General features: G+C 45.7%; 1 protein-coding gene across 2 annotated transcripts in view; it reads left to right on the forward strand.

Annotated features, from left to right (window-relative positions):
* The first annotated feature begins 5,397 nt into the window (after positions 1-5,397).
* CPB2 (carboxypeptidase B2) overlaps positions 5,398-22,755 on the forward strand; it is a 75,252-nt gene continuing 57,894 nt past the window's right edge. Inside the window, exons 1-6 of one of the 2 annotated variants that reach the window (XM_075852256.1) lie at positions 5,398-5,532; positions 11,986-12,024; positions 14,008-14,092; positions 20,770-20,894; positions 21,258-21,366; positions 21,713-21,814. In XM_075852256.1, the coding sequence (XP_075708371.1) occupies positions 5,465-5,532; positions 11,986-12,024; positions 14,008-14,092; positions 20,770-20,894; positions 21,258-21,366; positions 21,713-21,814 (528 nt within the window). In that variant the 5' untranslated portion in view covers positions 5,398-5,464. The remainder of the gene's footprint in view (positions 5,533-11,985; positions 12,025-14,007; positions 14,093-20,769; positions 20,895-21,257; positions 21,367-21,712; positions 21,815-22,755) is intronic. The other variant, XM_075852255.1, reaches the window with a different exon arrangement.

The raw sequence follows: 22,755 nt of genomic DNA on the forward strand, positions 1-22,755 counted from the left end.
TTGCGCCAGACGTGGTGGATGACAGCATGTGTAACAGGTTGCGCCAGACGTGGCGGATGACACTGGACGTGGCGGATAGCACTGGACGTGGCGGATGACAATGGACGTGGCAGAAGACACTGAACGTGGCAGAAGACACTGGACGTGGCAGATGACAGCAGGTGCAGTAGGACACGACTCCAACACTAACAGGCTCAGGAACAAGGACACAGCACGGGATACAGGTAATGGCACGGGTAACAACAGGAACAGGATAACAATAAGGGACCATTTGCAGGACTGACATAGGAATACTAACAACACTCAGGCAATGAGCAAAGGGGCAGGGCCCTTTTTATAGTCTAGGGTGATCATGGGTTAATTGATGATTATTTTCATGTGCGTGCGCTGGCCCTTTGAAGCCGGGCACAAGCGTGCGCGCGCACCCTACGGGACACAGCGGACCGGAGCGGAAGTGAGCGCTGGCGTCTCCTGGGAAGGAGATGCGAGCCAGCGCTCACAGATCCATGGCTGCGGCCGCCGGGGGGTGAGTAAACACGACAGTCCGCGGCCATGGATGCTACACTTACCCAGAAATCTGTGTTTCTCCCTCCAGCACGGCCTCCTAGGATGACGTTTCATCCCATGTTACCGCCGCAGTCAATCACAGGCTGTAGCGGCAGTTACAGTACATGGGATGAAACATCATCCCAGGAGGCCGGCCTGTATGACGTCAGAGGGCCGGTCTCCTGGGATGACGTTTCATCCCATGTGACCGCAGCTGCAGCCAATCACAAGCTGCAGAAGTCTCCTGGGATGAAACGTCATCTCAGGAGGCTGGCTTGCTAGGCCGGTTAATTCAGCAGCTTTCCGCAGTGGATATTCCGGGCGAAAAACTACACGACAGTTTGGTGCGCTTTTTCGCCCAGAATTCCCTGTGACGCGCAGGGCGGATACGCTGCATGCTTTTACGCAGCGTATCCACCCTATGTGAACACAGCCTTATAGATACAGTCTCTACTCTGAACTTTTCTTTCTAAAAGACAGGAGGTGGCATTCCTCTTGGACTCTCTCTTCTACTCTTATTACATAATCCTAACGCTGTGTCCACACTTACATTGGAGGCTCCGTCAGGAGTGTCAAACGCATATCCGGTCAAAGATGCCAGACAAAATAGTGGAGTTCTATTAAATGACGGACCCCATTAAAGTAAATGGGGTCCATCAGGCGCCTTTGGTGTCCATCATGCGACGGATCCATCACTGCCTTTATTTTTCTTGTTCTGCTCATGTAATGGAATAGAAAATAGGATAGAACAATGCAGATAAAAACAGAACTTTATGCAGGAATTAAACAGTATGTGCACTATAGGTTTTTATACATACTATCAAAATGTTACTATTAACTCTGTGGCTTTCAATGGGGCTGTGTTGCAATATCCTAAACGGTGGGTGGCCGGGGGCGCCGCTGTGCAGGAGAAAACACGAAGGGACCTCGCTCTCATTGCTGGATGTTAAGCAGTCTGTTGTTTAATATGAAATATATCAGATATACTGTGTAATGCAAAGTAAAAAGATCTTATTCACTATAAGCAGGTAAGTTCTGTCTAACTGCTGCTTACTATAATAACAAAGCCAATCCGTACTTTATATGGAAATATACTCACATGGTAGTTACTTGTAAGCTAGAGTGCAAAGATCAATTTTCTGGCAAACATTTGCTTAAGGTGACCTTTCTAAGAGTTCCTCTGCCAAAAACTGTGATTTGAACTGACTCAGACATGAAAAGAAAACTATCATTTTAATTTACTATATATCACTTTACAAGGGCAACAAATTTACTGGAAATCGTTCTGGCTTCTATATTGTGTCACATTATGCCACAGTTGTAATATTGACATTGTGTGCATTGGTATAGTCATACCTCCTAACTTTCAAGTATCGCAAACAGGAAAAACAGATGCGGGGCGCCTAGCGCGTTGCAGCAATTTTTTTCCTTCTAAGCCACACCTCTAACACCACCCAATCTCTGCCTGTACAAACACGGTTCAGCCCACACAGTATAATGCCCCCATAGAACCCCCACACAGTATAATTCCACTATAGCTGCCCCCAAAACAGTATAATGCCAAATAGCTTCCCCACACACAGTATAATGCCCTTCATACAGTATAATGCCCTTATAGATGCACCCATACAGTATAAAGCCAACATAGATTCCCCATACATTATAATGCCCCAAAACTGTCCCCATACAGCATAATGCCCCCATACAGTATAATGCCCACACAGATGCCCCTATACAGTATAATGCTCCATAGTGCCACAATGCCCACTATAGATAGTGCCCAGATAGATGTGCCAGTGCCCACATTCCACCACAGTGCCCACATAAATTGCCAGTGCCCACATAGTGTCACAGTGCCCATGTAGATGGTGCCCATATATAAAGTGCCAGTGCCGATGTAGATGGTGCCCATATAGTGCCAAAGTGCCCATGTAGATAGTGCCACACCCCCCTTAAAGATGGTGCCACCCTGCCTTTAGATAGTGCTAACCCCCCTGTCGATAGCTCCACCCTGCCTGTAGATAGCTCCATTGGGGCTCCCTCTCGGAGCGGAATCCCCAGCCAGGGCATCGCCTACACTGTGGCCGGGGATTCCTCTCCAGGTGGAGCCCCTGATGTCACTGTTCATATATGGATAGTGATGCCAGGGGCTTCTCCAGGAGAGAAATCCCCGGCCAGAGCGTCGGCAATGCTCTGGTAGGGGATTCCGCTTCAGGAAGAGCCTCTGACGTCACTGTCCATATATGGACAGTGACGACAGGGGCTTCTCCAGGAGCAGAATCCCCGGCTAGAGTGACGCCAACGCTCTGGGTGAAGATTCCACTTCACGTAGAGCCCCTGATGTCTCTGTCCGTATATGGACAGTCACGACAGGGCCTTCTCCAGCAGCAGAATCCCCGGCTAGAGTGTCGCCAACGCTCTGGCTGAAAATTTCACTTCACGTAGAGCCCCTGATGTCTCTGTCCATATATGGACAGTGACGCCAGGGGCATCTTCAGGACGGAAATCCCTGGCCAGAGTGTCGGCAACGCTCGGGCCGAGGATTCTGCTCCAGGAGGTGCCCTGGACGTCCATATATGACGTCCAAGACAGGAGTCCCTAGCCAGAGAGCTTGCGCTGCTCTGGGTCCAGGACTACATACTTGAATGCTATAGCAGGGAGCTGACGGTTCCCTGCTTCCGCATTGACTTCAACTGTATCTGTGTCCTGAGGACGCAGATACAGTTGAAACTGGGACATACCACCGGCTGCCTGGGACAGCGGAACACTGCCCGGAATCTGGGACTGTCCTGCTGAATCCGGGAAGGTTGCGTGGTATGGGTATATTGTGCAGATTTTAACTCCTGAATATCGAGTCAAGTGTTGTTTAATGGAGTCCATAGTTGAAATACAAAGCATGTCATGTTGGGGCAGTAATCTCTTCATTGACGTCTCTGAAGACTGAGAAAATACAATGCGCTTTTATTTTGATCTGCGTGCATGTCCGTATATTTTCAGCTTACGCAATGACCTAATGGGATCCATTTAGGAGCTTTTAGCAGCAGGTAAAATGCTGACAAAATACTGACTTAGGCCCCATGCACGCGACTGTAATTTTCATCCGTAATTATGGAATCCATAATTACGGATCAAATTGCGGAGCCTTTAATTTCTATTGGCCACGGACACCTTTCCGAAATTGCGCCACAGACCAGCCCATAGAAGTCTATGGACGCTACCGCAATTACGGATGTGTATCCGTAGCTGTCGAATTCGTATTTGCGGACAGTAAAATCCCCTACGGTCGTGTGCATGAGGCCTAAACACTGAAAAACCATTAAACAAATACCAAATGAACACAGACAAGACATTAAGCGGAATAAACTAGGGACATAACCAAACTAATTAAATCACCTATATATATATGCCTGCATTTGTTATGGATTTAAATGCTCACGACAATGTGACCTAAAAGGATCCTGAAAACGGTTGCAGGTGACTTGCTGAATATTTATCAAAATGTTTGTAATTGCTTTGGATATCTAATATACTCTTATGTTTGCCCTAATAGGGCATATGGAAAAGGGTTATCAATATTATAATCCATTAGAAATCAGTGGTTTCTGGATATCTCACACAACAAGCAAATTGTCATCGATTTCTATGGTATTTTTCTGAGATATCTGCATGCCATGCCCAAGGGGTTTGAGTTCTCTATTGTAAAAATATTGATCCAAGATTTTCTCCCATGGATCTATGACATAGCAGAAGAGCATTTTAAAGAGGCTCTGTCACCAGATTTTGCAACCCCTATCTGCTATTGCAGCAGATAGGCGCTGCAATGTAGATTACAGTAACGTTTTTATTTTTAAAAAACGAGCATTTTTGGCCAAGTTATGACCATTTTTGTAGTTATGCAAATGAGGCTTGCAAAAGTCCAAGTGGGTATGTTTAAAAGTAAAAGTCCAAGTGGGCGTGTATTATGTGCGTACATCGGGGCGTTTTTACTACTTTTACTAGCTGGGCGTTCTGAAGAGAAGTATCATCCACTTCTCTTCAGAACGCCCAGCTTCTGCCAGATCACGCTGTGACGTCACTCACAGGTCCTGCATCGTTTCAGACGAGCGAGGACACATCGGCACCAGAGGCTACAGTTGATTCTGCAGCAGCATCAGCGTTTGCAGGTAAGTAGCTACATCGACTTACCTGCTAACGCCGATGCTGCTGCAGAATCAACTGAAGCCTCTGGTGCCGATGTGTCCTCGCTCGTCTGACACGATGCAGGACCTGTTAGTGACGTCACAGCGTGATCTGGTAGAAGCTGGGCGTTCTGAAGAGAAGTGGATGATACTTCTCTTCAGAACGCCCAGCTAGTAAAAGTAGTAAAAACGCCCTGATGTACGCACATAATACACGCCCAGTTGGACTTTTACTTTTAAACACACCCACTTGGACTTTTGCAAGCCTCATTTGCATAACTACAAAAATGGTCATAACTTGGCCAAAAATGCTCGTTTTTTAAAAATAAAAACGTTACTGTAATCTACATTGCAGCGCCGATCTGCTGCAATAGCAGATAGGGGTTGCAAAATCTGGTGACAGAGCCTCTTTAACTGGATTTTCCATTTGAATTTTATGTGGCGTCCATATGCAGTGTTATATATGGGTTGGGACAGCGGTACTGTCCAAATATTTTTGATATACACCAAAAAAGGATTACGATGTACTGTATATGTATATATTCCATTATGTTTAGGCAACAATCCGAAAGTCTGTTAAAAGGCAGGTTTTCTCAAATAAATGACTGGTGTAGCAATGTGGACACTGCACTTTAAAGTTTAACTGAAGTGCAAACACTCCTACAACTCTGAACTGGAGGATATTTGTGATCGAAACCATTAGGGTTTCAGACCTTAAACGTTTTCACATCTTGCTGGAAATGAAGACCTATTTATTAATATTTGTATTGGGATTTTTCTTTGAGAAGAATCAAGTGGCCACTTTCAGGTAATATACATTATTATTGTTAGTATATAATATTACTCATTGCTGGGCAATCAGATCATTTGTAGTTAACCCGTAACATACTTAGTCTTTTTGTTTTGGGCTACTATGCTTTTCAGGACCTAAAAAAAACCCCATAATGAATTCAGGAATGGAAGGCAATAGTGCGCAAAAACTTATGGAGACATAAAGGGCCAGAGATAAGCGGGTCAAAATTGGTGTATGAATATTTTTGATCGGTTTCAGATGCTATACATTCTGTGTCAAGGACTCCTGTGCAAAATGCATCCCTATACATGCAGCATACTAAGGAACTTATTTTTACATTTACCTCCTCTTCCCATTCTTAGGTTTAAATCACTTAAAGGGGTATTCCCATAATTCACAATTATTGACAATTATGGCCTATATTTAATAAAGCAGTGGTTGAGCATGCACGCTGCCGCTTCAACTCAAAGTCTTTGGGAATATCGGAAACAGCCGAGTACAACATTCATGCTCGACCGCCGCACCATTTAATCTCCTCCTCACTATGGGAGTGCAGTAAGGAGGAAGGGGTGCTCAGTACCCCTGTTCTTGCGAACAGTGGGGGTCCCAGCGATCAGACAATTATCCCCTAACCTGTGGATATGTATATAGTAGATAATGTGACATCATTACAACATCACAGGTTTCAATGGCAATCCACTGGACTGTGTTCTATCAATCTACTGATAGGGAACTGGGTGTCTCAGTTCTCTGTCACGTCATTTCTCCTTGAATGTCACCTTGATATCCTGTTATCTGTCAGTCAGCTAATTCATATTCCTTATTAAAAATTGAATGTACTACGTTATAGTTGCAAAGGGGTTAAAAGATGGAAATATCAGTTTTGGAAAGGACTACCCATACCTACGTTTTATGAACTTAGGGCTCATGCTCTTGAAGGGCACTGCGCACGAAACCTGTATGGCTCTTTTAGTACAAAGCTATACAGTAACCATGCACATACAGGCTCCGTTGTGTATGGAGATTTTCTCCCCTAGAGGCATCGGAGTCCAATGCAGCATTATTTTTTTTTACTGTCGAATTCGAATAGAATAATCTTCTTATGCCTTTATATAAAGTCGGAGGCATACGGAGGTACAGAAGAGGCTACGGCTTAATGCAAAATGTGCATGAATGTGCCTCAGCCCTTAGGCGCTGTTCACACAAAGTATTTTGTTGCTATTTTTGACGGGGGAAACCGTGTCGGAAACAGCACCAAAAAAACGCCCGAAATCACCTCCCATTGATTTCAATGGGAAGCGTAGAAAAATTAGCGACGTGCCCCTTCTTCGGGCATTTCCGTCTCCGTCCTCCCATTGACATCAATGGGAGACAGAGAAAGCGGTTTTCACTGCGTTTTCTGCCTGCGGCGCTCAATGGCCACCGACGAAACACGCAGCAAAAAACGCGACAAAGAGAGTGCAAGCAGGTCAAAATCTGCCTGCAAAAATATCTGTGTGAACAGGGCCTTAGGGCCTGGAAGAAATATCCAGTGACAGGTAGTAGCATGCCTCAGCTTATTGTCTACAAAGCAATCTGCATTTTTAGAAAATTTGCTACATTTATAATCTTTTGGGTGAAGGACTATGGTAGATCTACTAAATTATATTTAAATTTTGGGTGAAGTTAATTTAATGGAGATTTTTAAATTTAGTTTACTGCACAAAAACAGACACAATAGAATTAAATAAATCAAAAGTGAAATAGTGTACCACTATAGGAAACTAAACTCATACAAACATCAGATGAGGGCTATGTCTCTTTAAGGGATCATGCACATGGTAATACTGTTAACATAGACCCATACTGTGGTACATGTACTGCACTGTGATGCACCGTATTCTGCCCTAGGAACAGTACATGCATGCATTAGATTCCAGTAAAAATAATCTTTGTGCACCCTAATGTAAAACCGGAGACACGAGTTCATATAGAGGGACCCCTTGAATTCTATCAGTGCTGTATTTGGTTCACAAATACGGCTGTGGGCATGACTCCTCAGACAAAAATGATACTCATGTTATATGATGTTAAGCCTGCTTTAAAAGGGATTGTATTCTGGAAATGAATGGAGCACAAATGGCTGTATGGGACATACATGTTTACCATATTTACTGTATATGGTAGTTTAGGCCAAATGTGTTTTGTTTATAAAGCGCAACATTGTCTATCCCAAAATAGTGTCAGATCTGGGATTCACTGTTAAAGAAGTTTTCCGTTCCCGAGAGCCCCATAGGAATGGAGCGGTAGTGCGCATGCTTAGCCACTGCTCCATTAATTTATATGGGGCTGCCGAAGATAGCGTTCGGCAGCCCCATAGAAATGAATGGATCGGTGGTCGAGCAGGCGCACTACCACTCCATTCCTTATGGGCTCCCAGGAATGGCAAAGTAAGCCCGTTCTCATGATCGGTGGGGGTGCCAGCGGTCAGACCCCCACGATCAATATTTATCACTTATTCTGTGGATAAGTGATAAATAATGATGATGGGCAAACCCCTTTAAAGTCACATTGCGACAGCGATTTTCATGAGATTCGATTTAGAGTGACCATATAGCCAAAGCCTTGCTTGGTCAACGAGTTTGTGGAGGGGAAAGGGAAGCAACACAACTCTCATTTCAAACTAAAGTGATAAACATTGTAAATCCTTCAAATTGTACCACAAAAAGATATTAGCATTTACCATCAACTCTTAAAGTCACAATATAGTAGCTGCATCTCCTGCTAAAACTTGCAATTGGCAGCTGGAGACGGAGATTTAGACAGGATGGTCTTGTTGCTGAGGGAAACGCTCAACCATGGCCGGCCTTAGCTATGTTCGACCAGTGCGGTCGCACAGGGCGCCAGCCGCCACACGGCAAGAGGGGTGCCAGCGGGTGTGTGTTTCCCCGCGCCGTTGCAACTAGCAGCGGGGATACACACACTAACTGCAGGCGCCTTTCCACCCGGGCGCTTCTTCACTTAGTGGCCGTCGCTACCGCTGTAGCAGCCATAGCGGCTGCTAGCGGTGACACCGAGCATGAGGGCGGTGGCGCCGCTAGCAGCCGCTCCGGCACTATAGCATCCCTGCTATATCTCCCTGCTCTGCTGTCTATTAGCGCCACTGTAGCTCCCTGAAGGAGCGGAATCCCTGGTCACAGCATTGCAGACTCTATGACCAGGGATTCCACTCCAGGAGAAGCCAATGACGTCATGGACACAGACGACAGGAGCTTCTCCTAGAGTGGAATCGACGGTCATAGCGTCTGCAACGCTGTGACCGGGGATTCCAATTCAGGAGTTTTCCCTGATGTCACTGTCCATATATGGACAGAGGCATCAAGCAGCGCTCCAGGAGCGGAATCCCCCGGCCACACGGGGATTACGCTCCTTCAGGGAGCTACAGTGGCGTTATCTTTACTGGAAGGGGGGGGGGTTTGCTATCTACAGGGGGGCTGTGGGCTGTGTGGCACTACCTACAAAGGACAACTGTGCAGGAGCACACAAAATCCCCAGCTTTCCCGGGTATCAAAAAAAAGTGTGGAAATAAACTAAGATATAACTTTTATTTAATCTAGCTAAAAGGATTAATCCTTTACTCAGAATAAATAAAAGTTATATCTTAGTTTATTTCCACACATTTATTTGATAGCTGGGAAAGCTGGGTATTTTGTGTGCTCCTGCACAGTTGTCCTTTTTTGGTTGTCTATTGCCCGCCAGCTATCAGGGTCATTTCGTAGTCCTTGCACTACCTACAAGGGGGCTGTGGGCAGTGTGGCACTACCTACCAGGGGGCTGTGTGACACTACCAACCAGGGGGCTGTGGGCTGTGTGGCACTACCAACCAGGGGGCTGTGGGCTGTGTGGCACTACTAACCAGGGGGCTGTGTGGCACTACCTACCAGGGAGCTGTGTGGCTCTACCAACCAGGGGGCAGTGGGCTGTGTGGCACTACCAACCAGGGAGCAGTGGGCTGTGTGGCACTACCAACCAGGGGGCTGTGGGCTGTGTGGCACTACCAACCAGGGGGCTTTGGGGTACTACCAATAAGGGGGCTGTGGGGCACTACCAACCAGTGGGCTGTGTGGCACTACCAACCAGGGGGCTGTGGGGCACTACCAACCAGGGTACTGTGGGCTGTGTGGCACTCCCTATCAGGGGTATTTGCGGCACTCCCTACAGGGGGCTGTGCGGTACACCCTACAGGGGGCTGTGCGGTACACCCTACAGGGGGCTGTGCGGCCCACTCTACAGGGGGCTGTGCGGCCCTCCCTACAGGGGGCTGTGCGGCCCACTCTACAGGGGGCTGTGCGGCGCTATCTACAAGGGGGCTGTGTGGCGCTATCTACAAGGGGGCTGTGTGGCGCTATCTACAAGGGGGCTGTGTGGCGCTACCTACAAGGGGGCTGTGTGGCGCTACCTACAAGGGGGCTGTGTGGCGCTACCTACAAGGGGGCTGTGTGGCGCTACCTACAAGGGGGCTGTCTGGCGCTACCTACAAGGGGGCTGCTTGGCGCTACCTACAAGGGGGCTGTCAGGCGCTACCCACAAGGGAGCTGTGTGGCGCTATCCACAAGGAGCTGTGTGGCGCTACCTACAAGGGGGCTGTCTGGCGCTACCTACAAGGGGCTGTGTGGCGCTACCCACAAGGGGCTGTGTGGCGTTACCTACAAGGGGCTGTGTGGCGCTACCTACAGGGGGGCTGATGGCCATTTTACTGTGAGTGGTGGGCTGATGGTCATTTTACTGTAAGTGGGGGGTTGATGGTCATTTTACTGTGAGTGGGGGGCTGATGGTCTTCAAGTGGTTTCCACCTCTGACCTCCAATTGAAATTAATAGGAGGCAGAAAATACCTGTGGCGCCAGTTTGGAGCTTTTTTTCAAGCGTTTTTTGCATTCGCTTCAACAGCTTAAGAAAAAACAAAAAAAAGGTCACCCAACGCTGTCAGTTGCTGAAGGAATTTTGAGGCAGATTTTTTTTGCCTTACAAAAAACGTGTGTGAACATACCCTACGAGTGTAGTGCTTGTTCTTAGCCGTTTTCTGTCTTTCTCGAAACAATTTTTGGTAGGGGGGCCCTGAGGAAATTTTGTTTTTCCAGTGCTGCCTCGAGTCCGAAAAGGTTGGGAAACTCTGTACTAGGGTCCCGTCATGGAGCAGCTCAGTTCGTCATGGGAACGGGGCCTAGGTGAGTACAATTTTTGTTTTTGTTTGGGGGCACTGTCTACAAGGGGGAGGTGCGGGGACTGTATGGCACGATCTACAAGGGGGAGGTGGGGGACTGTATGGCACTGTCTACAAGGGGGAGGTGGGGGGGCTGTATGGCACGATCTACAAAAAGGAGGTGGGGAATTATGGCACTGTCTACAGGGAGGCTGTATGGCAAAATCTACAGGGGGGCACTATACTGTGTGGGGGCCACTGAGCGGACATTATACTGTGTAGGGGTACTACAGATGGCATAATACTGTGGGCACAATTAGAGGACAAAATACTGTGTCCTTGAAGGGGATGTAATATATTATATTATTAAATATTATTATTATACTGTATGGGGGCACTAAAGGGGCATTATAATTTTTTTATCGGCCATTTTTTTTAATGATGGGGTGGGGCGCCGAAAGATCATTTCGCACAGGGCGCCATCTATCCTAGGGCCGGCCCTGCGCTCAACACTTTGGACGTCATATGGATTTCTCGACAACTGGACCACCCTGTCTGAAGCTGCATCTCCTGTCGTCAATTACAAGTTTTGCTGGGAGATATGACTACTAGATTGTGACAGTATCACTTTAACGTAAAGGGGTAGTCTCAGAATGATAAGCCCTGTCCATTTACCCTTTTAGTGCTATTTTTGTGACAATTTTAAAGTATTTCATGTCTTCTCCATTTTTATACATAGCTAGTTTCAAAATTCAGCTTTTTATCTTCTGTCACAGAAGTGACGTAACAATTTGTAATGGTCATCTAAGCTCCCACAATGCATTGCTCATACGCAACAGAAAACTAGCAGTATTTTGTATTTAGCTTTAGGCCCTGTTCACATGGAGTTGTTTGAACTAACCATGTATTTTTCCAGGTTTTTTTCGCAGCGTTTTTCGCCTGGGCCATTGAAGCTAATGCAAGTACAGTGGCAAAAAACGCCATGAGAAACGCTCAGAAACGAGCGCCGCAGGTTTTTTCTGCCTCTCATTTCCGCATCAAAATCAGCACCAAAAGACTCTGTGTGAACTGATCCTAAGAGAGGAAACTATCCTATAATTCAAAATTAGTTCAATAAAAATAAAAAAAAAAAAGTAGAGTTGTTGTTGAAGATGAGTTTTCTTTTGAAATTGACTATTTCGTGTGTATTTTGTTTGTCCACAAGAGGGCAGTGTTTACCAAGTTTAGCAAATAGTGATATTTGCTTTCACGTGACGCGGGATATTCTAACATAAATTTATAATTTCAGAATTCCAGTGAGCTCAACAACACCTTCGCCCGTTGGACCGTAAATATTGTTTTATTACTGTTATTACTATTATAAGGGGAAAATTTTGAAATTAATAATTAATTGGGGTTCATTAGGCTTGGACTAGACTCGAAGTTGTGCACGAATCACAGTCACAATGCAACTCCATACATGCCCTATAGCAGTAAATGTGACTATTGTGTTTGCCCCAACAGTTTTGACATGCTTGACAATTAAAGTTGGATTTTACCACCATTCACGTTCATTGACCCTGCAGACCCTCTTAACCATAGTTAGTTTTGTTGGCTGCTTTATTAACCAGAGCTGCTTTATTACTATATTGCTTTTATAATGAAAATAAAATTACCTGTCACCTCGTCATTGTTGTTTGCATTGTGCAGTTATAGTGTGTTTGTTGCATTCGATTCGTCCAATACTAACAGCTCACGTTAGAAGTTTATATCAGTGGGGGCCTGGGACTAGGACCCCCCCCCTCTACCTGATCTTTGGAACAAAGTTGCACAAGCGCTCTGCTGAGGGCCGTGCTCCCTTTGGTTCCTAACTGGGCAATGTTGTTCGGTGATGACATCATCGAAACATGAAGTAACTACATGCCAACTGTACCAATTTATTTGTTCTGTAGTTTTGTGTGAAATTAAGGAAATATGTTGATGTTAAATTATTCTGAGTATCATTCTAACCGCAGTATTATGAACCTAACAGCTTTAAATATAATACGGCAATTTTCTCTTTCTTGTGCATTCCAAGAAGTTGTTTCTATATACCACAGAGCACCACCTGTTGTTGATTGATGTGAGTCGTGCCAAGGTTCATGCATGGTGCTGGGACACATAGTGCTCCAAGAGACAGAGCAGTGCCGATCATTCTGTTTTCTCACACAATTGGAGTGGGAACAGGGATTGCTCCTCAGGATAGGCCATCAATATCTGACCAATGAGGGTTCAACTCGCGGCACCCCCTCCAATCAGCTGTTTTGAAGGGGCCGCGGCGCTCATACAAGCACTGCCTCCCTTTTATTCCTTATCTGCTTGTACTGTGAATCACCGACACACTCATAGCGTCAGTCATGGTATTACAGCCTTCTCCCATTGAAGTGAATGGGAAAAGGCTGTAAGAGCTTATTTAGACGAACGTATAATAGGTCCGTGCAATGCGCGTGGGTTTCACGCGCCTCGCACGGACCTATGTTAGTCTATGGGGCCGTGCAGACTGTCCATGAGTTTCACGCAGCGGGTGTTCGCTGCGTAAAACTCACGACATGTCCTATATTTCTGCGTTTTCTGCGCATCACGCACCCATTGAAGTCAATGGGTGCATGAAAATCACGCGCAGCACACGGAAGCACTTCAGTGTGACGCGCGTGATTCGCGCAACAGCTGTAAAACTATGAATGAAAACAGAAAAGCACCACGTGCTTTTCTGTTTACAAACATACAGAGTGTCATAATGATGGCGGCTGCGCAAAAATCACGCAGCCGCGCATCATATGCTGATGACACACGGAGCTGTTAAGTACCTTTTTCGCGCACAAAACGCTGTGTTTTTTGCACGCGCAAAACGCTGCATTTTTTGCGCACGCAAAACGCACACGCTCGTGTAAAATCCGGCCTTATACTGTGAACTGCAGCTACAAGTGCGTCAGCGATTTACAGTACGAGCAGTGACTGTAATGAGGGGAAGCAGCGCTCGTACGATTGCCAGGGTCCCTTCAAAACAGCTGATCGGCATGGGTGCCAGGAGCCGGACCTCCACCTATCAGATATTGATGGCTTATCCTGAGGATAGGCCATGAATTTCTTATGACTGGACAACCCTTTAAACAATTGTCTAACCCAAGCACGACATTAAGTTACAATCAGAGAAAAAGCCATCAGTGTAAGTGTAAAATGAATGTGTGAAGCAAATTTATAGATGAAAATTTTGTGTTGGAAAATATATTAATAAAATAAAAAATAGTGTACAGTACCTGGCGCATTTATTCATGTATATATATTTTTTCAGCCAGGACCAGGTGATATATGTTCTACCCCGTAGTGACAGCCAAGCTCTGGTTCTTCGGAATATCACCTCCTCATTTGATGAGATGGTAATGAGATTTATTTTTTACCCAAAGTGGTGTGATTCAGATGTATAAAAACTCTTGCAAAAGAAAAATAAATGTGTTGTGCCAAGTACCCAGTCAGGTCTGACCTGCACTATGTCAGGAGGTGTGAGTAAAACCACCTTCCATTGTGCCTATTTCATTAATAATTCAAAGCCATAAATATCTTAAAATAACAAAAATGTGAGAAGTCAATATTTGAATATGAAAGAATAAATCATTGGATCATTAAATTTCAATCGCACTGGACATTTTTACTACATAAAGCTTTAGTTATGTTATTATAGACCTGCTTAGCATCTTTCTTTATGTGAATATGTAACCATGCACACAGGCACAATGTATATTCTAATATTATTTCATAGCAGGGATTATTTATATCATATTTATTATACACTATATTGACAAAAGTTTTGGTACACCTACACATTACACCTACAGAAGCTTTTATGACACCCCATTCTAAATCCATAGGAATTAAAAAGCTTCAACTCTTCTGGGAAGGCTTTCTACAAGATTTTGGAGTGTGTCTGTGATGTTAATGTCAGACGAGGTTTGGAGCTCTGCAGTTATTGAGTCAGCAGAGCGCTGGCAACTTTTATGCACTATTCACCCCAGCACTCGGCGATCCTGTTCTGTAACTTTATGTTGTTTGCCACTTCGTGACTGAGTTTCTGTGGTTCCTAAACGCTTCTAGTTTGCAATAATATGACTCACAGTTGATCGTGGAATATCTAAGAGGAAATAAATTTCAGGAACTGACTTGTTGCAGCGGTGGCATCCTATTAAAGTACCACGCTGAGAAATTTAGTGAGCTCTTTAGAACGATCCATTCTCCCACAAATGTCTGTAAAGACAGACTGCATAGCTACGTGCTGGATTTTATACACCTCTGGCAATGGGACTGAATGAAACACCTGAATTCAATGATTACGAGGTGTCCCAATACTTTTGTCCATATAGTGTATAAACCATTTATATTGAACTGTGCACAGCACATAGTACATAGTTAGCATATCATGCTATGCAATTTACTGTACAAGACATAAAAAGTGTTATTCCTGAGATGTCTAGTTAAATGGTCGGGATCATAATTATCTCTGATCCAGGGTGTCAGCTGTAATACATAGCTGACACCCACAGTGTATGTGACACAATCTAAGGGTATGTGAACCCACTGGGCCGCTCCGCCGTAGCGGAGAGGCAACTGACCAACTCACAGTCTATGCACAAAGTCTGTAATTAATTAATTAATTGCATATGCACTTTTAAGGCCGGGAACCAGCGTGCCTGCAAGTAAGGGAAGGCTGCAGTCTGTGACCGCAGCCATTACAGTACCCCCCCCCCCTTACGCCCCCTCTTCTTGAATCCAGAGTGTGAGAGAAATTTTTTAATGAGGGTAGGGGCAGTAAGGTTCTTCTCTTGCTCCCAGGACCTCTCCTCAGGACCAAACCCTCTCCAGTCCACCAAATAGAAAGTCCTTCTTCCTACCCTCTTGCAGTCCAGATCTTCTTCACCTCAAACACATCAGATGAACCGCTGGGAGCCACTACAGGACTAGGAGTCTTACTGTAGGGGTTCAGAACCACAGGTTTCAGGAGAGACATGTGAAAGGAGTTGAGAATTCTGAAAATAGAAGACAGCTGAAGCTTATAGGCGACAGGGTTTAATTGTTGTAGGATTTCAAAGGGTCCGTGGAACCTGGGGGCAAATTTGTATGAGGGCACCTTCAAATGGATGTTCCTTGAGGAAAGCCAGACCTTGACTCTAGGAGGCAACTGGAGGAACTTTTCTTCTTTTATCGGCACATTTTTAATGCGTTCCACTGCCTGGAAGATCGCAGACTTTGTTTGCTGCCAGATGTGAATAAAAGTCCCAAATGAAGAATTCGCTGCAGGTACTTGAGTCATGGCTGGCACAGGAAGAGGAACTCGAGGATGCTGGCTGTACCCGATTTAAAAGGGAGACAAGGCAGTAGACTCACTTGTCTTATTATTGTACGAGAACTCCGCCCAAGGCAGAAGTTGCACTCAATTGTCGTGTTGGGCAGAAACAAAATGGCGGAGATAGTTTTACAAAATTCGATTGGTCCTCTCCACTTGACCATTGAACTGTGGGTGATAGACAGAGTCCAGCTTTAAATCTAACAGGTTGCACAGGGATCTCCAGAACTTGGATGTAAACTGTACCCCCCGCTCCGAGACAACATGCAGAGGAAGACTGTGCAGGCGGAAGATGTGTAGAATAAACAAATTTGCCAGGCGAGGGGCGGACAGAAGTGAAGTTATTGGAACAAAATGTGCCATTTTTGAGAAACGATCCACAACTGCCCAGATTGTAGTACATCCAGCAAAAGAAGGAAGGTCAGTGATGAAGTCCATCGCAATATGCTGCCAAGGGGCAACAGGAACAGGCAGGGGTAATAGCAGGCCAGCAGATTTGGAGCAGGTAGATTTGTTCAAGGCACAGTTCGTACATGACGAGACATAGTCTGCAACATCACCAGGCATAGTGGGCCACCAATAGTGATGAGCTATCAAATCCTGTGTCTTACGAACACCAGAGTGCCCAGCTAGTTTAGAGTTGTGACCCCAGCGGAGAATTTTCTTCCTGTCAGCAAGATGGACAAAAGTCTTTCCAGGCGGAATGTCTGTGATTTGCAGGGGGTTAGCACCAATAATCCTAGAAGGATCTATAATGTATTGAGGAATCTCCTCAGAGTCATTGGTTTTGAAGGAGCGAGGCAGGGCGTCTGTCTTCACATTCTTTTCTGCAGGACAGAAGTGAAGCAAAAACTGAAATCGGGCAAAGAGCAACAACCATCTGGCCTGTTGTGGATTTAACCGTTGGGCCGACTGTAGGTATGTGAGGTTCTTGTGGTCTGTATAGATTACAATAGAATGACTAGCACGCGCCAGCAAGTGTCTCCACTCCTCTAAGGCAAACTTGACGGCCAGCAATTCCCGATCCCCAATGGAATAGTTGCGTTCTGCTGGGGAGAATAATTTTGAGAAGAAGCCACAAGCCACCATCTTGCCTTTGGAATTCTTTTGGCACAGTAGTGCTCCCACACCTACGGAAGAGGCGTCTACCTCCAAAAGAAATTGCCAAGAAGCATCAGGGTGATGGAGAACAGATGCTGAGGTGAAAGCGCTCTTGAGATCAGAAAATGCAGATCCTGCCTCCGGAGGCCAGACTTTGGCATTCACCCCCTTTTTGGTGAGGTGAGATGAGAAGTTCAGGATGAACTGCCGATAGAAGATTGCAAATCCCAGAAATCGTTGTATGGAACGAAGACCCTGAGGTCGTGGCCATTCTAAGACCGATCTCACCTTCTCAGGATACATATTGAGACCACGGTCAGACATGATGTAGCCCAGGAAGGGCAAAGAGTTCCTCTCGAACACACATTTCTCTAGTTTAGCATATAAACTTGGTGAACGTGCTTCCGATGTGTCAACAAAGCAGGTGAGTAAATCAAGATATCATCCAGATTGAGCACCACACAGACATGCAGTAGGTCTCGCAAAATGTCATTCACAAATTCCATAGTCCAAAAGGCATTATGAGGTATTCATAATGGCCGTCTCGGGTGTTAAATGCGGTTTTCCACTCGTCACCCTTGTGGATACGCATCAAGTTATAAGCTCTGTGTAGATCCAGCTTTGTGAACAACTTGGCCCCACGAATTCTATCAAAAAGTTCGGAGATGAGTGGTAGGTGGTATTTATTCTTGACCGTAATTTGGTTCAGACCCCGGTAGTCGATGCATGGACGAAGAGATCCATCCTTTTTCTTCACGAAGGAGAATCCGGCTCCTGCCGGAGAGGATGACTTCCGGAAGAACCCTCTCTCAAGGTTCTCCTTAATGCAGGCAGATATGGCTAGGGTCTCTGGCAGGTAGAGAGGATAAACTCGACCTCGAGGTGGCGAGGTGTCAGGAAGTAACTAAACAGGGCAATCATAGATACGATGGAGGGGAAGCGACTCTGCCTCCTTCTTACTGAAGATGTCTGGAAAACTGGCATACTGTGATGGTAAATCGGAGAGTGACTGAGGCAGTGGCGGCAAAACAGGACGAACCTGTGGCAGGCAGCGGGCAAGGCACTTGGGCACTATTTGGAGGACTGCACCGGAACTCCAGTCGAGAACCGGAGCATGTAGTCGGAGTCAAGGCAGGCCCAACAGGACAGGATTGATGGCTTTAAGCAGGACGGGGAAGGTGATCTGTTCCGAGTGAAGAACTCTGATTTGTAAGGTCAGTGGTTGGACACAAAAGGGTCGGGCAATGGTAGTCCATTTACAGAGGCAACAGCCCGGGGTTTCTCTAGAAGAACTGTGGGTAGATGTAGACGATCCACTAAATCCTGCTGGATGAAATTTGCAGCTGCTCCAGAATCAAGATAGGCAAAAGAGGAATGTGATGTCTCTCCAGAGATGAATTTCACAGGAATAGATAATTTGGAAGAGGTTTTGACGCTTGGAGTCGTCCCCCCTGGGGTTGCCTCTCCAACCAGCCCTAGGTGCTTGAGTTTCCCGGCTTCTGTGGACATTGGCGCACGAAATGACCCTTAAGGCCGCAATACAGTCATAAACCAGAAGTGCGTCTGTGCTGTTTCTCCTCCTCGGACAACTTGACTCTGTCTACCTGCATCGGTTCTTCAGGTAGCGCAACAGGGGAAGGCAATAGTAGTCTCTGGGCCGAGGGTGCTAGTCTGTGAAACCAGCTCTCCTGGCAAAACCTCGTGTCGACCCAGGTGGCCAACAGGATGAGGGCAGTCAAGGTAGAAGGAAGGTCTTGGGCTGCTAGCTCGTCCTTGATGTGTGAGGACAGTCCCTGCCAAAAGGTCGCCACCAACGCCTTATTGTTCCATGCCAACTCTGCTGCCAGGGTACAAAAGGAGATGGCATACTCTCCTACTGTGGAGCCTCCTTGCTTGAGGGTTAGCAGAGCTGCTGCGGCAGAAGATGTTCAGCCCAGCTCCTCGAACACGGCACGGAAAGACTGCAGGAACAAGGCTAGGTCAGAGGATTCAGTTCCCTGTTGTTCCAAGATGGGGTTCGCCCATGCGAGGGCCCTGCCAGCGAGGAGGGAGATAATAAATGCTACTTTGGCCTAATCAGAGGGGAAGAGATGAGCTCAGAGTCTAAAATGAATGGTGCATAGATTGATGAACCCTCAGGCTCTAGGGTCACCGTCATAGCGAGGAAGATGCAGTGAAACTGTGGATCCGGAACAAACAGGAGGAGTAACGAGCAGTGGAACGGCAGCAGTCTCTGGAGGAGGAACCAGAGGTGGAACAGGAACTTGATCCAGTCAGACCATGATGGAGTTTACAGCCTCAAGGAGTTGATCCAGACAAGCCCATAGGTCATGCATATCCATCTGTATCCTCTGAACTGTGGTCTTAGGCTGGCCAGCGGGTTCCACGGCCTCAGAATACTGTCACGATCTAAGGGTATGTGGACCCACTAGGACGCTCCGCCGTAGCGGAGAGGCAGCTGACCAACTCACAGTCTATGCACAAAGAGTATGGTAGGAGTGTAGCACAAGGGTACCTGGGATAGTCCGGATGGCGGCAAGGGCTCTGGCACAGTTGGGGCTGGAGATGGTGGGTTGCGCCAGACGTGGCGGATGGTATCCGGGATGACAGGCAACAGCAGACTTGGAGTATTCCAGCAGGCGAAGCAAGGCACAGCTCGGGTACTATACAGGCTCGGAAACAAGGCACAGCACGGGATACAGGATATATGAGGCAGGACAAGGGAACACTGGGAGCAGGAAAACACTAAGGGACCATTTGCAATACCGACATGGGAAAACTACAACAACAACGCTCAGGCAGGGAATGGAAGGGCAGGGCCCTTTTTATAGTCCAGGGTGGTCTGGGAAATAATTAATGAATTAATTACATATGCACGCGCTGGCCGTTTAAGGCCGGGAACCAGTACGCGTGCGCCCCCTCGCGGCCATTGCAGGACATAGCGGCCGGATGGGCTGACGTCTCTGGGGAAGGAGACATCAGCCACAGAGTGGAGGTCTGCAGTCTGCAGGTAAGGGAAGGCTGCGGTCCGTGACCGTGGCCGTTGCAGTATGTAGCGGGCTCAGCTCCTGAGCCCGCTCCATATTTCTGCCCCTCAGCCATGACGTACAGTAATGTCATTGGTCATTAATCTTTGGTCATTGGTCATTAATCTTTAGACCACAGAAGGTAAAATGTTAAATAATAAAGCTCTGGCCTGTTTTTTGGTTTGGGCATCATTAGCACTGCTGAAGAGGTTTTTCCACTTTACTCATTTATGGCACTTCAATAGACTTTCCCATAAATAATTGATCAGTGGGAGTCTGATGGTTGGCATCCTTAACGATACTGAGAACAGGGACCTTCGCTTGCAGAAAAGAGGTGGCTATTGACTATTATGGCAATAGTCAATGTGAGATAAAGAAACAGCTCAGCATGCTCAGAAAATAATGGCGACATTGTATGTAATGTGTAGTTCTAGGATAGTCCACACTTGAAGACTCCCTAACATGGTAGGTTGACCACCACTGAGTTATAGTCTATTTTGGGACTGGTAGACAAAATGTACCAATGTGGTCATTGTATTTCTGTAATATTTCAAGCATATCATTAATATTTCAGATGTTTAACACATTTTAGATTGTCCTCTGGAAGCCTGACTCTCCTGAGCATATAGAGAAGAATAAAGATGTTCACTTCTATGTAAATGCTTCTTTAGTAGATGAGGTGAAGGATAAGCTGAAGGATTCCGCCATCTCTTATACGTAAGTAAAACACAACTAAGAGTATGTGGAAGATTGACACTTCTAAAGCCCCGTTTACACATGTCTGACAACAATCCGTATCCCACACAAGTGAATGGGCTTTCCTCAACCCCATTAACATGATGTGGAAAATTTAAACAAATGAACTTTTGTCTGCATTGTGGAAAAAAATCAGTTGTTTAAAAAAGTAGCAGGCTATTTATTTCCGCAGATTCTGTAGGGAAAATCTGAGGATTAGCCCCATTGAATGACAATAAACGAATCCACGTGCAGATTTTACGGCGACGTGTGACAGGGCCTAAGGATCAAATTTCACATCTATTCTAATAACCTCCTATGTGTATGTCATTTTTCTTTACATAGAGTTTTGGTTGAAAATACCCAGGACCTAATTGATCAGCAAACATACAATGACACTACTGGTCAACGGAGCTCTGTCTCTTACTATGAACAGTATCATGCCCTAGAAGATGTAGGTCTTATTCTTAGTATTTTTTACAGTTAATGTTAGTAACAAATCATTAACAATACTACATAAACTTCTCATTATATTACTGTATAGGATTACTTTTGATAGTGTGAATGCTGTTTGTGATATCACTATTCTAAGTATTGTTATTAAACCATGAAATTTGTGAAGTTTTAGAATATCATATTCGTTTTTAATCTAAATACTAGAAATGTAAAATGCAAATGTGCTTTTAGAAAGGAAATTCCCATCATAAACATTTATGGCATAACCAAAGGATGGGACTAACCGTTTAATATTAGCTATATTCCCTCCGCAAATTAATTTTCAACCTGTATTTACTTACTAGATATACTACTGGATGGAACAAATGGTAGAGTCACATCCGGATATGTTGGAAAAAATTCACATAGGAAATTCATTTGAAAAGCGTCCTCTCTACGTTCTGAAGGTATAGTTGTGATATATAAGTAAAACAAACACTACCATTAGTCTTTATAAAACCAGTCTGGAGCCCTGGAAACTGCACATATATTTTGGCAGCTACTGGTGACACAGGGGTATCTTCTTTGTCTAGCGTTGGGTAACCCAGTAATTTAGTGTGTAGTTTATAATAGCTAAACTACCTTTTACAAGGGCCAATTATCGGGCAAACGAGCGCTAACGTGAACACATGTTCCCGATCATTGCCCTGTGCACACAGGGCAACGATCAGCCGATAAACAAGCAAATGCTCGTTCATCGGCTGATCGTATCGTTTATACTGCAAGAGATATTATCGTTGGCAGCACATCTCCTGTGTAAACAACGATGTGCTGCCGACATGATAGAAATGCATGAGGACGAGCGATCCTAGTAACGATCGCTCATCCTCATACATAACCAATCATTGCTCGTTGTGAAAGGAGCAAATGAGCGCCGATCAACGAGCTGTTTCGTTGATCTGCGCTCATTTAGGCTGGGTTCACACGACCTATTTTCAGGCGTAAACGAGGCGTATTATGCCTCGATTTACGCCTGAAAATAGGGCTACAATACATCGGCAAACATCTGCCCATTCATTTGAATGGGTTTGCCGACGTACTGTGCAGACGACCTGTAATTTACGCGTCGTCGTTTGACAGCTGTCAAACGACGACGCGTAAATTGACTGCCTCGGCAAAGAAGTGCAGGGCACTTCTTTGCAACGTAATTTGAGCCGTTCTTCATTGAACTCAAAGAGCAGCTCAAGATTTACGAGCGTCACAGACGCCTCGCATAATACGAGGAGGAGCTTTTACGGCTGAAACGAGGCAGCTGTTTTCTCCTGAAAACAGTCTGTCTTTTCAGACGTAAAAGCCTCTCATCGTGTGCACATACCCTTACATGGCCCGTGTCAGGCCATGTAAGAGG

Source organism: Rhinoderma darwinii, chromosome 2 (assembly GCF_050947455.1).
Source record: "Rhinoderma darwinii isolate aRhiDar2 chromosome 2, aRhiDar2.hap1, whole genome shotgun sequence".
NCBI classification, from domain to species: domain Eukaryota; kingdom Metazoa; phylum Chordata; class Amphibia; order Anura; family Rhinodermatidae; genus Rhinoderma; species Rhinoderma darwinii.